The sequence below is a fragment of the Ammodytes marinus genome (genome assembly GCF_949987685.1).
Source record: "Ammodytes marinus genome assembly, chromosome: 2".
Taxonomy (NCBI): domain Eukaryota; kingdom Metazoa; phylum Chordata; class Actinopteri; order Uranoscopiformes; family Ammodytidae; genus Ammodytes; species Ammodytes marinus.
In genome coordinates, this window is record NC_137231.1 from 7,250,811 (window position 1) to 7,266,867 (window position 16,057).

Sequence of the window (16,057 nt, forward strand, 5' to 3'; positions counted from 1 at the left end):
TTGACTTTGGTATGTAAGCGATGGTAAGAGTTCTGTGGTATGTGGATGGAGTCAGGCTGAAGGGCCTTCAAACACTGAGTGACCAGCTCTGACGTCTGCACTGGCCTCATCACATCTCCTCCAGCATAAAAATAAATCCATCCATACCAGCTTTATCATCATAACAATTATATTTCTGCCTCTCCCTCTCTTCATCCATCCATCCACCCACCAACTCCCCCCTGCCCACCCCCCACGCAACAAGAGCCCGCTGAGAGCTCCTCTTCCACCCACTCAATTCTAGCTGGAGCACCGTTTGGGGGACGCATACATAGCACAAAATCACACTCGAGTGGCCCTCATCGCTGCCGGTTACAGTGCTGATCTTTGCCTCTCTCTCTCACAGCGCTGACCCTGGGCCTGCAGAAAAAAACATTGCGCCCAGAATAGAAAAAGGCAGTTCTACTTCTGACTCAACCTTCTTATTCACAGTTGTGATACATTGCTGAATACAGTCAATGGACCACACGCCTGCGGAGACTTCCTTTGTCATGGAGCATTTTCCTCTCTTGTCATTTGTTAGTGAAGCTCTAGTTGCTAGACTATCATAAACTCCCTCTAGGAAGAAGCAATGGGAGTCTTTTATAGCAGAGCCCCTCCTGAGAGGCCGGATGTTTTAAAATCTTATCAGGGCTGTAATTGGGGCAAAGCAGACATTTTAAAGCTTAGGTTATTATGGACATTAAAAAGCCTATCTTTCCACTGAACAGCAATGTCTTGGTGCAGCTAGGCAGGAATTTATTTGCGTTTCCACTATCAAAAGTTGCGAAGGGTTCCAGAATAAGCAAACTGTGATGTACTTTTTTTTTGTCATCCTTTGGTTGGGGTAGCAAGCCGTTCCAAAAAGAGTTCCGAAAGGGTGGAGCTACACACTGCAGTCTGCTGATGAATTAATAATTTATGTGTGAGAGATAAACCATGCCGTGTGGTCACCTTGGCAAGACGGAAGAGTCTTCTGTTTGGAGAAAAATGTATATAGTCTGACTGGCGCTATTGTCGTCTAACATAAACCTGCCTACCAAGTAAGGGTACTGTCGGCAATGGAAACGCAAGCCAGATCCAGGGTTACCGTGCCCTGCTGAACCAAACTGTGCTGCTCAGTGGACACAAGGTATACGCTCTGTCCTCATTTTGGAGGCGCTGAAGCAGCACTTTGTGTTTGTTAATAGATAATGGGTTGTGAAAATGATTGATAATAGGTCAGCACATAATTAGCACCATTAAGTTCCTCTGTTGATTGCCACAGTTTTGTAACATTGTTCTATAAGTGGTGCTAAAGCATTTATGTAATATTCATCTATCTATCTATCTATCTATCTATCTATCTATCTATCTATCTATCTACCTACCTATCTATCTATCTATCTATCTATCTATCTATCTATCATACATGCTTTATCATTACAAAGTGGATCCAATTGTTGAGATGTTTCTTCTCTTAGTAGTATTTTAAGTACATATAGTTGCCCTTACAAATGACCCATGGGAATTTTCTGTGCCACTAAAAATTGTATTTCTTACTGGCATTTAAATGGTAGTCGTAACTGGTTTCAGTATTCTGACAACTCTGTCTCCAATGAGTAATAGGCTTTATTCTTTACTCATTGTGTGAATGCTGTTGATGTTTTTGTAGTGGTGTCTATAGATGGCTTCTTTGCACTGACAAAAAGCACGTTGTGGAGATTTTTCTTTTTTTACAAAAAGTTTGGAAATGATGTGTCGTCGATCATATCATGGGTAATTTGTCAAACAACTGAGAACCGAATGTCCACGTCATGTTGGTGACAATATGATTGGTGTTTGAACGCAGGATTCATATGACTTTTGTTAATGAACGAGTCATTTCGGGGAGTTCAGGGCTCTTACTCATTTCCATAGAGTCCATGGTCCATCTTTCACCCAGATGATCGAAGCCGGGCTTGTGGTTTTTCCATACTTTAAACCTTACACAATGAATACTCATAGTAGCTAACCCTCTCTGGGGATTCATATGAGCATTCTTCCGTTGAGCTGCTTAGACAGAACTGTGAACAATCGGAGAACGTACATGTGGCTTCTGAAGCTCCTTTTCTATTTGACACTCTGCTCTGAGACGATAAAGCCCAGCAGTTAAACTATCTATAATGACTTCCTCTTGGAGACCGATGGACCTGTCACAGCAGCTTTCAGTCATTCCTCCTCATACAGTATACCTCATCGGGCCAGAAACCAACTGAGCCGTGACACAAAATGGAGGACTTTTCATATCCCCATCAGAGAGCTGTTGTGCCCACTGTAATGGTGATGTATCCGAGAGAACTGTGGGATGATCCATCACACATAGTCAGGGCATAGGCTTGGACTGGACCCAGTTTCCAGCAAAAAGACATAATAAAAGATACTGCTATCAAAAAAGCCTCTTAATCGGTTCCTATCCAATAAAGGCAAAAAATGCCCCAAACTAACTTTAAAAAATAAATGCCATCCAACATGTTGGCAGGTCGAACAATGATCTTTGGACAATGCTGCAAATCCAGGGATTTCTTCCAACTGCAACCTTTTTAATGGTAAATTGATTGTTACTTTTGGAGCGTTTTTCTACCTTAAACGGACTAAGCACTTTGTAATTGGCCTCTCATTCACCCGTTCAGACACACAAACAGTCACACATTGATTTCCACAGAGCTGCTGTTGCTGGGTATTGGCCTGCCCATTTGGAGCAATTTGCGGTTCGGTGCCTTGCCCGAGGACCTCCCCAAATCCACAGCCAGGCAGTTTTTATTTTATTTTTGAAAGTACAAAGAGTTCACCGTTTAAAGGTAAAATGCCTTGCATTCAATTTGTATACTTCAATTTGTCCATTCTTTTCCCCCTCTTTCACTCTCTCTTTGAATGATTTTGGTTGGGACTGCAGTGTCTTCAAGGTGGGGTTGCTGTATGTGTGCCAATAGTCCACTTAGTATACTGGAGACACCGCTTAGGATTGCATTGTTTCTCACAGTTGATGAGTTGACTGTAAGGATTCAGTGCCAGCAGCTTTTCAGCTGAGTCAGGTAACATTTGAGGACAGCGTCAGTACCAGATTCATTCACTCACCTGATTAATTTGGAGCAATTTAATTCTAAAATACCTGATAAATGATTGTCCTATTAATGCTTTACACTCATGATACATCTCAGTAGGGGTATCCCCGACTGAGAATGTACAAGATAGTCCAACCTGATTGGTGGAAACTGGCCTATTAGTTGACTTATCGTGGAATCATGTTTTTACATTTTCCTGCTCATTGATCCATATTTGCTACCTTGGCTTCCAACAACACCCATTTACTCTTTGTCTTCTTGACTTGGCATACAAATGTATTCTACTGTGACTGCTGATAAGCCTGACTTATATAAAATAATGACAATCTTTTATGTAAATCCCCGTTTCCTCCGAGTGCTGTGGTTCAGTCCGGTGCGTCTCAGCATGTATTTGTTTGCATTTCCACTGTCAAAAGTTGGGAAAGGTAACAAAATAAGCCGCACCTATGTTTGTAACACTTTGGTAACAAGCGGTCCCAAAGGGTCTCAAAAGGGTGGAGCTCCACATTGCAGTCCGTTGATTGGTCAACAGAATCATAATTTCCGTGTGAGAGGTAAACCGCAGTGTCTAGTCACCTTAGCAAGACGGGGTTAGAGAAAAATGTCGGTGCGTGTGGTTTCTCTTCTTCATTGGGGCGACTGTGGCTCAGGTGGTAGAGCGGGTCGGCCAATTATCGAAGGGTTAGTAGTTTGATCCCCACCCTGCCACTTGTGTCATGGTTCTTGTGTCCTTGGGCAAGACACTTCACCCACCTTGCCTCGTGTGAATGTCGATAGTTAACCAGCTAGCGGTGTATGAATGTGTGTGTGAATGGTAATGTGGGAATGGGAACAGGCCTCCCTTGAAAAAGAGCCTCCGGTCCCAATGGGATTTACCTGTATAAATAAAAGGTTACATTTTTTTTGAATTAATCAGCGGGCTACACTGTGTCCCACTGCTATGATGTCACCATAGTTACGTAGCTGCCACTTACAGCGTTGTTTAATGTCTCTGACCCATAGACTGTATATACTCTGACCATCTACCAAGTAAGGGTACTATCTGCAGTGGAGACGCAGGCAAGATCTAGGGTTACCGTGCCCTGCCGAACTGTGCCGTGTCAAACCGAACTGTGCTGCTCAGTAGAAACGAGGAATAATAATGCCAGCAGGAGTGAGTTTGGTTATTTCTCAAAGTAGAGAACCTTGCTGAGTGCACTCCCCAACCCTAACATTGGCATCCTGGAGCAGAGCCACTGCCTGATGGTTAAGGGGAGAACATAAGACTTTGCATTAAAGATGAGAGGACATAAAACAAATATGAATCTCTGTGTCGAACAGATCATCAACTGGAGAAATCAGTTTTTTTCTTTCAGTCCTACATTACTGGTTGACAGACTGGCCCGGCCTACTGAGCTAAACTGAAGTGAAACTTGATTTCCGGGGAGAGTGCATTGATATACATCTAGTGTTATTGAAAAGGGCTGGCAGAGTGAATTATAACCTGTCAAGGCTTGCACAAACTTCTAGCCTCAGGTTCAACCAACAATGGAGCAAGCCACTTCATCATGTCTGGTGAAGGGGAGCATTCAGGGGCAGGTTATTGGAACTGGAGTGCAGGCTCATGAACAGTGTAAGGCCTCGCACCTGACAAGGACAAAACTGATGGAGTGTAGGACTGCTGGTTAAATAGCTGTGTTGAGTTGTCCACCCCTGTTCATTTTGTATTCTGTATCAGCTGCTGTCACATTATTTCACATAAGCATGGCAGCTTAATTTGTCCAACTAATTTCTGGTATAAATGTCATAGCTAGAGAGCCAAAGCACCACCATTTGTTTTTTGAAATGCACATCAGCGAACTGTAAATTGGAAGGTGGAGGTGCTGGAGTCAGTGATTCTGGATAATGGTTTTTGTCAAAATTACATCTTGTCAATATCAATAAATATCCCCTCATGGTACCAGTCTGTTGTGTGTGTGCTGAAAAAGTGCATCCACATTATGGACAGGTAACATGTTGTGAGGTGATATTCACCGATTTGGACAAAAACTGATTTGGACAACAAGTCGTGGATGGCTGACTCTGACTTTAAAACTCTTAAGTTTAATAGCAATAATTTAGTTATTTTATGGCCACTTTGGGAAAGCTGTAAACACAGCATCTGGTTTATTACCATGTTATAAAATGGCTTTGTCTAAAGTGTCAGCAAACAATGACTTATTCACACATCCAGCAGACACAGAGCAACATTAATCTTAATTGGTTTGTGTCCACCTAATGAAAACTCCATGGTAGAACCTGAATATTAATGCTCCACTAAAGAGACACATAGGCCTTGTAGTGTAAACAATGTGTTGTCATCGTGGCCGAGTGGGCCAATTGTTCCACTACATTTGATATTACTTGAGAGAGAAGGAGACATCTCAAGGCTTCAGATAGACACGGAGGAGAAGGAGATCGGTCTAACAGGACTCTTTATTCAAAGGTTGACATAACAGGATATCAGCTTAGTAGACAACTTCTACTATAAACACAAAGGTACTTATTCATTACAATAGTTCAGATCTTATCTCACCCTATCCTGGTTATCTAGCCTTAACTTTGGGGGTAGGGAGTCTCCCCTCAGCAGTCTTCATTCCTCGGGCATAGAAGCCGCCCCCGGGCGCTAAGGCAAAGGCCAAGGCCACGATCTAGTGAAGGCGGTTGGTTAAATACACTATCTGTCTGTGTGTGTGTGTGTGTCTGTGTACGTGTGCATGTGTGTGTGTGTCTGTGTGAATGTGTGTGTGTGTGCAAGTGTGTGTGTGTGTGTCTGTGTGTGCATGTGTGTGAGTGAGTGAGTGTCTGTGTGAGTGTGTGTGTGTGTGTGCGTGTGTGTGTGTGTGTGTGTATGTGAGTGAGAGTGTGTGTGTATGTGTGTCTGTGGGTGACTGTGTGAGTGTGTGTGTGTGTGTGTGTGACAGATCTTATATCAAGCCTTATTAGCAATAGTGTGCTTTTAATAGAAGCCAGGTCTTGCAATCGTGTTCCTATATTCTGCTGTGTCTGCAACAGTTGTTGTTGCAGTCTGTAAGGTCACTGTATGACCTGTGACTTTCTTGCCCTAAACTCTGATCAACACAAAGTTCTGTGTTGACTTCTTTTAATAAAAGATACCATAAATATGTTGGAAATTCCTACAGCCTATAAACATATCTGGACAAGGTTGGTTTGATTGAGTTATCTCTATCTATAACCCACATCTGGTGCTATACACTAGTTAGTTACAAATACCATACAACATATCAATAGTAGGTTACTAATTATTATTATTATTTTTTTTTTATGATTTACTGTTTCTTTATGTCACCAACATACAGTACATTACTGCTATGGCAATAGCAACATAAATAGGGTTGGGAGTGAAGGTTGCCTCCTTTCTGTCACCAGACTGCTTGATAGTTATGTGTTGGTGTGTTGGTGTTAGGTTGACTAATTGTATTTAGGTGAACAGCCCACCTCACTCACAATAAACAACTGCTCACCTGTACAGCTATGGGGCCTGTGATGCTCAGCTGCTGTATCTGTGTAGAAACAAGGCACAGGTGTGGTCTAACCTCTTAGCACACAACACACAGCATTGTAAATCCAGCCAGTGTGTCTGGATGGGATGTTGTAGATGCTGATGTTTGGCTATGTCATCGCATTGGACTGACACATAACAGTGACAGCATTGAGAAAAAACACTGGACATCCATCAACACTCCAGTGACAGCCGTCCATAAACCTCACATCAACAAACCGTTGGAGAGGAGAGAATAGTGTGCATGCGCCAGCCGTGTATGCAGCCTGTCACAGTCGCTCCAACTCTTTTCCTCTTATTTCCTAACTTCTATTTATTTAATTGTTTTATTTTATTTTCCACTACATACATTGTGTACATATTGTATAATAATGTTCATACTTAATTATCACGAAAGCAACTTTCATGAAACTGCCTTCTGTGTTCATATTGATGCAGTCAGGCAGACATCTCAGCCTTTGTTCTCAGATCAACAGAACATTGACTAAAAATAGTGCAAAGTTACTTCCTCCAAGACTCTTTGCTTTCCAGCCACGTTTATTTTAAAGATGTGGCCGACATTCATTCATGATGACATTATTGGACTAAACAAAAAATACTTGGAAATTGTCTGACACAAAACATTCACTTCACCAATGAAACCCCCTATATCCACCTGAAGTTTGAAGACACAAGAGATGGTCAGAGTGGAAGGTTTTTTTTTATTATCAGGCAACTGATTTCGATGGCCCAAGGTTCTGAAAATACTAATTGTGAAAAAAAAATCAAGAAATGAAAGAACAATCGTTTATAGTCTTATCTACACTGTCAGAATTCTCTATCCTAAAAGATAACATTTATTGTTTTTTTTATTGGGCCCCAGCATGATAGTGAAAGCATTGCTTTGTAGAGTCATGACGTCTGTTGTATGTAGCCAGGGCTTTACAGTAAGTTCACTTTTTTGATCACCAGTTTTTACTGGCATTCGATGGGTGTATGTAGCACTTTGACAACCTTTCTCCCCCTCTCCTGATGCAGGTTCTGAAGGGATGCAAGCAGCTGGTCATGTCACTGTGTTCTATGGGTCGCATCCCTGGAGGCTACATCACCAACCACGTCTACAGCTGGGTGGACCCCCAGGGCCGGGGGGTCTCCCCACCGCCAGACAGCCAGGAGGAGCACCAGAGGCAAGGCCAGGGCATGGAGGAGAGGACAGTACGTACAGCATTTTTTTTGTGTGTGTTTGTGTTTGTGTGTGTGTTGATGGTGGTAGCACAAGAGAATAAAGGTTCAGCATATGAGGCAGTTATAGTGGATGACTGGATGTGATGCATTGCAAAATTAAAAAGTAATAAAACATCTGAGGAACAGTACTTTTCTCTGAGAGCTTATTTTAATTGAGAGCATTTTTTTTATGATGCAGTGTATACGAATGTACAGTACATCTGCTTTAGGCCTACTACACAGGCTAATATACACCAATTGTGGTCCAGCCAAAAAGGTATTCACAGTTCTATTGGCATCTGTCAGATATCTGAGATGATAGTAAGGTTTGTGTAATTGTCCTCCAACTCATGTCTAACGGCAGTCCGTTTAGGACTGTAATATGGCTGACAGGACAGTCATCATCATGACCTTTACTGTTGTTGTGACATTTTGCAAGACATACTCATTTTACAACAAAGTTCCCCGCCACAGGCCATTGACTCTAGCTGCTCCCCAAGAGAATATTTACTCAACTGAAGTCATCAGGAAAATACACTGTTGGCTAGCTTTCCGATTGAACGGATCAGCTTTTATTACCATTACACTCGCCAATAGTTAGCGACAAGACTTACAGTAAATTCTGTTTAATTGTAGTAAGGGTTATTAGAAAGTTCTAAAGTCTAATTGAGGGCACACATTGATTAAAAACCTGTTGTGATAACTCCCGTTTTGATTAGTGTGTTTTAGAGAACTTGGTTTCTACAGGGCGATGGAGAAAGTATTGACTTTGCATCAGAGGAGTTTTAAGAAGTCAGCAGTAGAGTGAGAAGGGATTCAGGGTTTACAAACAGCTCCGCATCGGGCTAACAGAGATTGATTTTCTGTTTACTCTGGTCGTCATGGTAATTACATCAACACTTAGACACTATCTTCACATAGGGTCAATGGTCCACTTAGACTGTGCAGTGTTGCTCCAAATGGTTAACACAGCAGTTGAATGGCCTCACTGCTAGACAGTTTGGTGGGGAAAGCTGAAGAGTGTGTGGGGGCGGGGGCGGTAAAGATCGATGTACCCATCACCACTGTAAGACACACCCAATTATCCTACTGTAGCTAAATACTGCTGCATAAGCATCTTTTTATGCAGCCAATAGCTAGCGGCTCTGCACAGCTCTGCAGATCTGACTGGGGATCAGTTGATGGGTCATCCAACCAAAAAGGTAAAAAAAATGTTGTTACAGCAAAGGGATCAAGGGGCTTTTAAAGAGAAAAACTGCTTGAATTTGCTCATATTCAGATCAGTTTGGATGACCTGGAGGAAAGCTCATAAGGTGAGAAGTGGAGTTTCTGTACAGAATCTGCCACTACTGCAGAGGCAAAATGGAAATGTATTCATGGATACTTTGCTCAGTATTCCCAACAAACAGCAATGCTTGTGATATCCTTGACATGCAAGTACAAAACACTGTAATAATGCCATCAAAACTGAATTCATTGATTAGTTTTTTTTGTCTACCTTTCCTCCCACTTCACTCAAATCCACACTGAGAAATCATTCTATGACCCCTTTGAGTGCCTGACACCAGTTGTTGTGCATCTTGCACACTGAATAGATGGTTTGTTGACTGCACTGAAGGATCCTTCAGTCAGATAGGCCAAAGGTTATTTGTAAAATAGGTGCCTTCTTGAAAAATGTCCTTCCTTTGTTCAAGTAATACTTGTTATATGTTGTCCTTGCCCTACGCCACGTTTTGTTATTATTTGTTTGTGCTCCATACCATAGTATATGATGCGCCTTAAATGACATTAAACTAATGTCATGTCTGCCCTGTAGGTGGCCCTGGATATGGAGAATGGCCGCTCTCTAGGCCTGATGATCAGGGGCGGTGCTGAATACGGCTTGGGGATCTACATCACTGGAGTGGACCCTGGATCTGCTGCAGATGCTGGTGCACTGAAGGTAGCCCAACTCTACCTGTTAATGATAAACCACAACACCTGTACAACATGTCCAGTCTAATGAGAATTGAGATTTTTGAGATGATTGCAAAGGATCAATTTATTCAAGTTTGTTTTTAGACTTAATGCTTCACATGGTCGACTCAAATGTTGTCTCTCTCACTATTTTTGGCCAGTACATAATACTAGAGGCATGTAGCACAGGCAGCACATCAGCAGAGCGACATCCCAATACTTTTCAAAAGACAGTTGGTTCAGACAAAGTACTGAGTATAGGTCACCTTGAGTCAGTGCTCAGAGCCCAATACAAAGTTGTCACAAAAGAAACGGAAGCAAATAGACGTGAGGTGTGCAAATACACTCTGGGGGGCACCTCAATAACCCACCATAGAAAATAAGCTTTGGGTTTACAGCTGTATTGATTCAAATAGAAGCATAGTCAGGGTTCTCAACCCTCACGCAATGAGAGTGAGACACACGCATTTCAGGCAATTCACACGCTCCACGCCACACCTTGCATTTCTCACGCAAATTATAACTCTGCCAAACAATTTTGTTTATATATAGCCTATAGCTTCGATAAATCCTGGCCTTCTCCACCATCACCTAGTGTTGCCACCTTATTTATACTATCTATGGTTGCCACCCGTCCCGTTTTTCCCGAAATTGTTCTCTTTTTTCACCAGCTGTCCCGAGGAAGGAAAAATCTCTCCCGGGACACAATTTGTCCCGTTTTTTGGGGAAAAACTCATTCGTTTTTTTGGGGAAAAACTAATTTGATTTCCTTCGTTCAGTAGTTAAGGCCGTTTCACACGGGCCGTGGCGTTTGTTGCGCCCACTAATGCATTCTGCGAGAGCCGAGCGGGCAGAGAGAAGGCGCAGCGTTTCGTCAGGCTACACGACAAGCGTGCAGGGGCGGTCCTAACGATCTCGGGGCCCGTTTCAAGACCCTGTGTGGGCCCCCCACATTTATTTTTTATTTTTTTCTATGAATAATGCTTGTGCATGCTCCCCGCAAAAATAAAAAAGATTGTGGAAACTAGTTGGTTCATAGACGGATTATGAGATAATAGGCCCAGACTCTTAAAGCCCCCCCGCCCCCCTCCCTATCCAGTCAGTTACATTGACTTTTCCGCAAAGATACATACGTTTACTGGCATAAACATATTAAGGGAGTCAGTGTTTCCCACAGGATTTTGGGATACTGTGGGAGATATCCTGTACCTTGTTAGGGGGTCCGGGGGCATGCCCCCCTGGAAGAAAATTGGTACAGTTTTAAAGTAAAATGCATCAATCTGAAAAATCAATCTGGAAAATTTAGATTTAAATCAAATCTTGAGCTGCAGAAGGAACATTATTTTTCTTAAACAGGCAGCACTCTTTACTCTGCAACTGTAAAAACATTTCAGAAGATTGGTCTGCAGACCCATGTTATATGATGGAGGGGCCCATTGCAACAGATACAGGGTGGAAAGCTACTTTTTATGAACAGTATATAATTTACATGTAGAAAGTTTATTCCTGTATGTGTGTGGGGGCCTTAGAGGCCCCTCATGAAGCCCATAAGACATAGCTAATAATGCTTTTGTTTTGCACTTGCTTTTCGATTTTTCACCTACTAGTTGAGGGGCCAAGTTGGTTTTAGTGCTCCCACATTCAAATGCGGACGCCGAAAAAGTCTTCGCCATGGTTGGTCTTCACCAGCACCAGAAACAGACTAGCCCTAGAAGGAACATTGTCCTCCATTATGATGGTCTAAATGGCTGGTGTGGAGCCACAGTGCTTCAAGTGGGAGCCAGAAAACCCCTATCCTGAAGGCCTCAAAATCTGCCACTCGAAGCTACAACAGCGAGCATCAGTAATATCCAGTATCCATATTTGCTGAACTGAACTAAGAGTTTTACTGAAATAACTACCCCGAAGAACTACCCTAGGCCTACACCCATCTCACTAGTCTGGCATTTGGTATTAATCCAGTTATACTTTCATCATACAATTACTACAATAGGCTATATTTGAACTAAAACAAAGAAATTATATTGAACTGAACTTGTGTTAAAAACCATTATTATGCTTTAAATTAATAAATAAACACACAATAAAATTTCGCTCGCGAGCATGGGAAATCCGCTTCTGTCTCACTCTAAACAATTTCCAAAAGTTGAGAACCCTGCATAGTATCTGTTCCATCAGACGGCTGTGAGACCCATTCCTGATACACACGTCTAAAGATTTCTCTATTGATCTAAATGCTGATTTCATCACACTATTAGGCCTATGCTTAAGTGACAGTTATCAAATACCATTGTATTAGCAGGATATTAGCATGGTAGTGTTCTAAACTGTATTTGAAAATTAAACAGATGTTAGGCTACAGGACCTCTGCAGGTATTAATATAATATTATAGATATAATCAAGAGCAATTCAACAAATGATATGGAAGTCAATCCAATTGTTTTTGAGATATTTTAGTCTGACTAGCAGACAGTCTGCAATATGTGCCAGACTTACAGAGCAAATCGAAATTACGCTTCTCTCCAACACACAGTGAAATAAGTGCAAAAGGATAGAATAAGACAAGTATACAATACATACTGTACATTCTAGATAATGCAAAAAGTAAGGCAAACAGTATAGAAAACAATATATGCAATAGACAGTAAACTAAGAAATATAAAAAAAAAGTACAATATAAGGGCATGGGAATGTGCGGACTGAGTCTAAATATGGAATGTAAAAAGCACTGATTTAGGTGGAAAGTGTCCCTGAGAGTCTCTTATAAAGTGACTCTAAAAGTCTGAATCACTATCTAAAAAGTGAGCGTCACGGCAACGCAGCCCACAATTGAATCATGGTAGAACACCTTGAAACACTAAAGTCTTAGTCATCGGTTAAATGAGTTGTTGACATGCAGATTTATTTATGAGCGCTGTACCAGCTGTCATCGCTAACACCTGCCTCCTGACTTTGATGAACCTGTTAGCATTACTGCCACCTGCTCCCTATTAGACGGCTAAACCTTTTAGCGTCGCCAACATCTGCTACCTGCCACCCAGCCTCAGTCTAGGCGGGCCGCTGACTTCGTTGCGATAACAGGCCCTGCAGAAAATGCTTTATTAGCCCATGCTAAAGCTTTCTGCCTCAACAAGCAGGCCGGCCACTCTAGCTCCTCTGTGCTATTTTTCTTCCCAATCCGCCTGAGGCAAGAATAAACAGAAACCAGTGTTTCCTATACCTGTAAACAATACAGCCGCAACCTAAATATGGCTTTCATGATGATATCACACTGTGTCCTACTTGGGGGATAAAAATAAAACATCAAATCTTATTGCATGTGGGTTATGGTTATTATTATGGTTTGATTCCTTACTTGTCTAGGCATGTAGAGGCATCTTGGAGATTGGTAATTGGAAATTATTAAACAAACAGAGCTTGTGAAAGGCACTCTAAAAATGTAAATGTTGTCCCTTGAAAAAGGTATTATAACAATTCTCAATGTCTTTGACCAAGATAGATGACATAGTATAGGCTATTTTGTTTCATGGAGAATTGGCTGATCACGCTTCTTTTCTACATACTACAGCTGATCATAAAAACAATATAGTAAAAAGCAGTATAGTACAATTGGTACATACCTTTACTTATTTATTTCATCACAACATTGTGCCTTGATCTTGTCTCTGTCCATCTTTATTGTGTGTGTGTGTGTGTGTGTGTGTGTGTGTGTGTGTGTGTGTGTGTGTGTGTGTGTGTTTGTGAGTGAATGGTGGTCTGGGATCATCCGATTGAGTGATCCTGCCATTATAGTGGGAGCAGCAAGCTGTATATAAACAGTAACTTCCTGGAAAAGCGTTCCTCTTCCCTACAGTAGTTCACGTCCATCCCCTCCTGTTTGCCAGTGTCGAGGTGGCAGTAAATAAGATGCAGGGTTGGCTAAACACTGCAGCAGGTGATCATCGCAAGGCAAATGTTAAAGCATTTTCCATTCAAATACAATACATCAGTTTGATAACACTCAGCATATTATCAATTCAAAGTTTTTTTTATGAAAGAAGTTCATTGAAACTTTATATTGATTAACATATGTAAATGTTTTCAAAGATAACATAACTACAGTTCTGAAATGGATCTTCCCCACTCCATTTACTATCAACAGAATTATTCTGCCAATGCAAAGGCGGTAACTTTTCAAGTAAGTTTGGTCTTGAGATATGTTTTATGACCTACTGTGAAATACGGTATAGCAAGACGTTTAAAGGGCTAATATTAATTAGACAGTATGTCAATCAGTAAATGCTGCACAGGGCAGATGACAGATGGTCCCTAAAGATGACTGTTTTTGGTGACAATTCATAATTTTTTGGAAACTCTACAAACTACGGCCAAAATGCAAAACACTTCTAGTCAGACTACAGTATAAATGTCATGTTTTAAGAAAGGTCTTGAAACATATGAATAAACATATTGTAAATAGATTATACAGTATCTCACAAAAGTGAGTACACCCCTCACATTTCTTCACATTTTTCTTTATATCTTTCCATGGGACAACACTGAATAAATGACACTTTGGTACAATGTAAAGTAGTCAGTGTACAGCTTGTATAACAGTGTAAATTTACTGTCCCATCAAAATAACTCGACACACAGCCATTAATGTCCAAACTGCTGCCAACAAAAGTGAGTACACCCCTTAGAAAGAATTTACAAATTGGGCCCAAAGTGTAAATATTTTGTGTGGCCACCATTATTTTCCAGCACTGCCTTAACCCTCTTGGGCATGTAGTTCACTAGAGCTTCACAAGTTGCAACTGGAACCCTCTTCCACCCATTTATGACAGCATCACAGAGCTGGTGGATATTAAAGACCTTGCGCTCCTCCACCTTCCGTTTGAGGATGCCCCAAAGATGCTCAATAGGGTTTAGGTCTGGAGACATGCTTGGCCAGGCCATAACCTTTACCCTCAGCTTTTTTAGCAAGCCACTGGTCGTCTTGGAGGTGTGTTTGGGGTCGTTATCATGTTGCAATACCACCCTGCGGCCCAGTTTACGAAGGTTGAGTGCACATGGTCAGCGTCGTACACAGAGGTTGGCTTTGGAAAATAGACGTATGAGTGCTGCCAGCATTGCTGAAGGGCTTGAAGGGGTGGGGGGTCAACCTGTCAGTGCTCAGACCATACGCCGCACTCTGCATCATACTGGTCTGCATGGCTGTCATCCCAGAAGGAAGCCTATTCTAAAGATGATGCACAAGAAACCCCACAAAAAGTTTGCTGAAGACAAACAGACTACGGACATGGATTACTGCAACCATGTCCTGTGGTCTGATGAGACCAAAATACATTCATTTGGTTCAGATGGTGTTAAGAGTGTGGAGCGGCAACCAGGTGAGGAGTACAAAGACAAGTGTGTCTTGCCTAGAGTCAAGCATGGTGGTTGGAGTGTCATGGTCTGGGGCTGCATGAGTGCTGCCAGCACTGGGGATCTACAGTTCATTGAATTCTAACATGTACTGTGACATACTGAAGCAGAGCATGATCCCCTCCCTTCATAAACTGGGCCGCAGGGCAGTACTGCAACATGATAACGACCCAAAACACCCCTCCGAACGACCACTGGTTTGCTAAAGAAGCTGAGGGTAAAGGTTATGGACTGGCCAAGCATGTCTCCAGTCTTAAACCCTATTGAGCATCTTTGGGGCATCCTAAAACGGGAGATGGAGGAGCGCAAGGACTCTAATATCCACCAGCTCCTTGATGTCGTCATGAATGGGTAGAAGAGGGTTCCAGTTGCAACCTGTGAAGCTCTAGTGAACTACATGCCCAAGAGGGTTAAGGCAGTGCTAGAAAATAATGATGGTAAAACAAAATATTGACACTTTGGGCCCAATTTGGACATTTTTTCTTATGGGTGTACTCACTTTTGTTGGCAGCAGTTTAGACATTAATGGCTGTGTGTCGAGTTATTTTGCGGGGACAGTAAATTTACACTGTTATACAAGCTGTACACTGACTACTTGACATTGTATCAAAGTGTCATTTATTCAGTGTTGTCGCATGGAAAGATATAATGAAATATTTGAAGAAATGTTAGGGGTGTACTCACTTTTGTGAGATACTGTATATATATGCCATATTGTAAAATATTTTATGATAGAATGCCAAGTACATAAAATGACTTAGGATGTATGGTTTTGCTGCAGTAAAGCTAAAAGCAGCAGCAGTGAACCCTTGTACAGTGTTTGAAATGGTGATGTTAAATATTCCTCAA

General features: G+C 41.8%; 1 protein-coding gene across 1 annotated transcript in view; it reads left to right on the plus strand.

Moving 5' to 3' along the window:
• whrnb (whirlin b) overlaps positions 1–16,057 on the plus strand; it is a gene marked incomplete at both ends in the record, with an annotated part of 57,127 nt that overhangs the window by 15,306 nt on the left and 25,764 nt on the right. The window contains 2 exons of the mRNA XM_080049738.1: positions 7,660–7,836; positions 9,662–9,787. Coding sequence (XP_079905864.1) covers positions 7,660–7,836; positions 9,662–9,787 — 303 coding nt within the window. The remainder of the gene's footprint in view (positions 1–7,659; positions 7,837–9,661; positions 9,788–16,057) is intronic.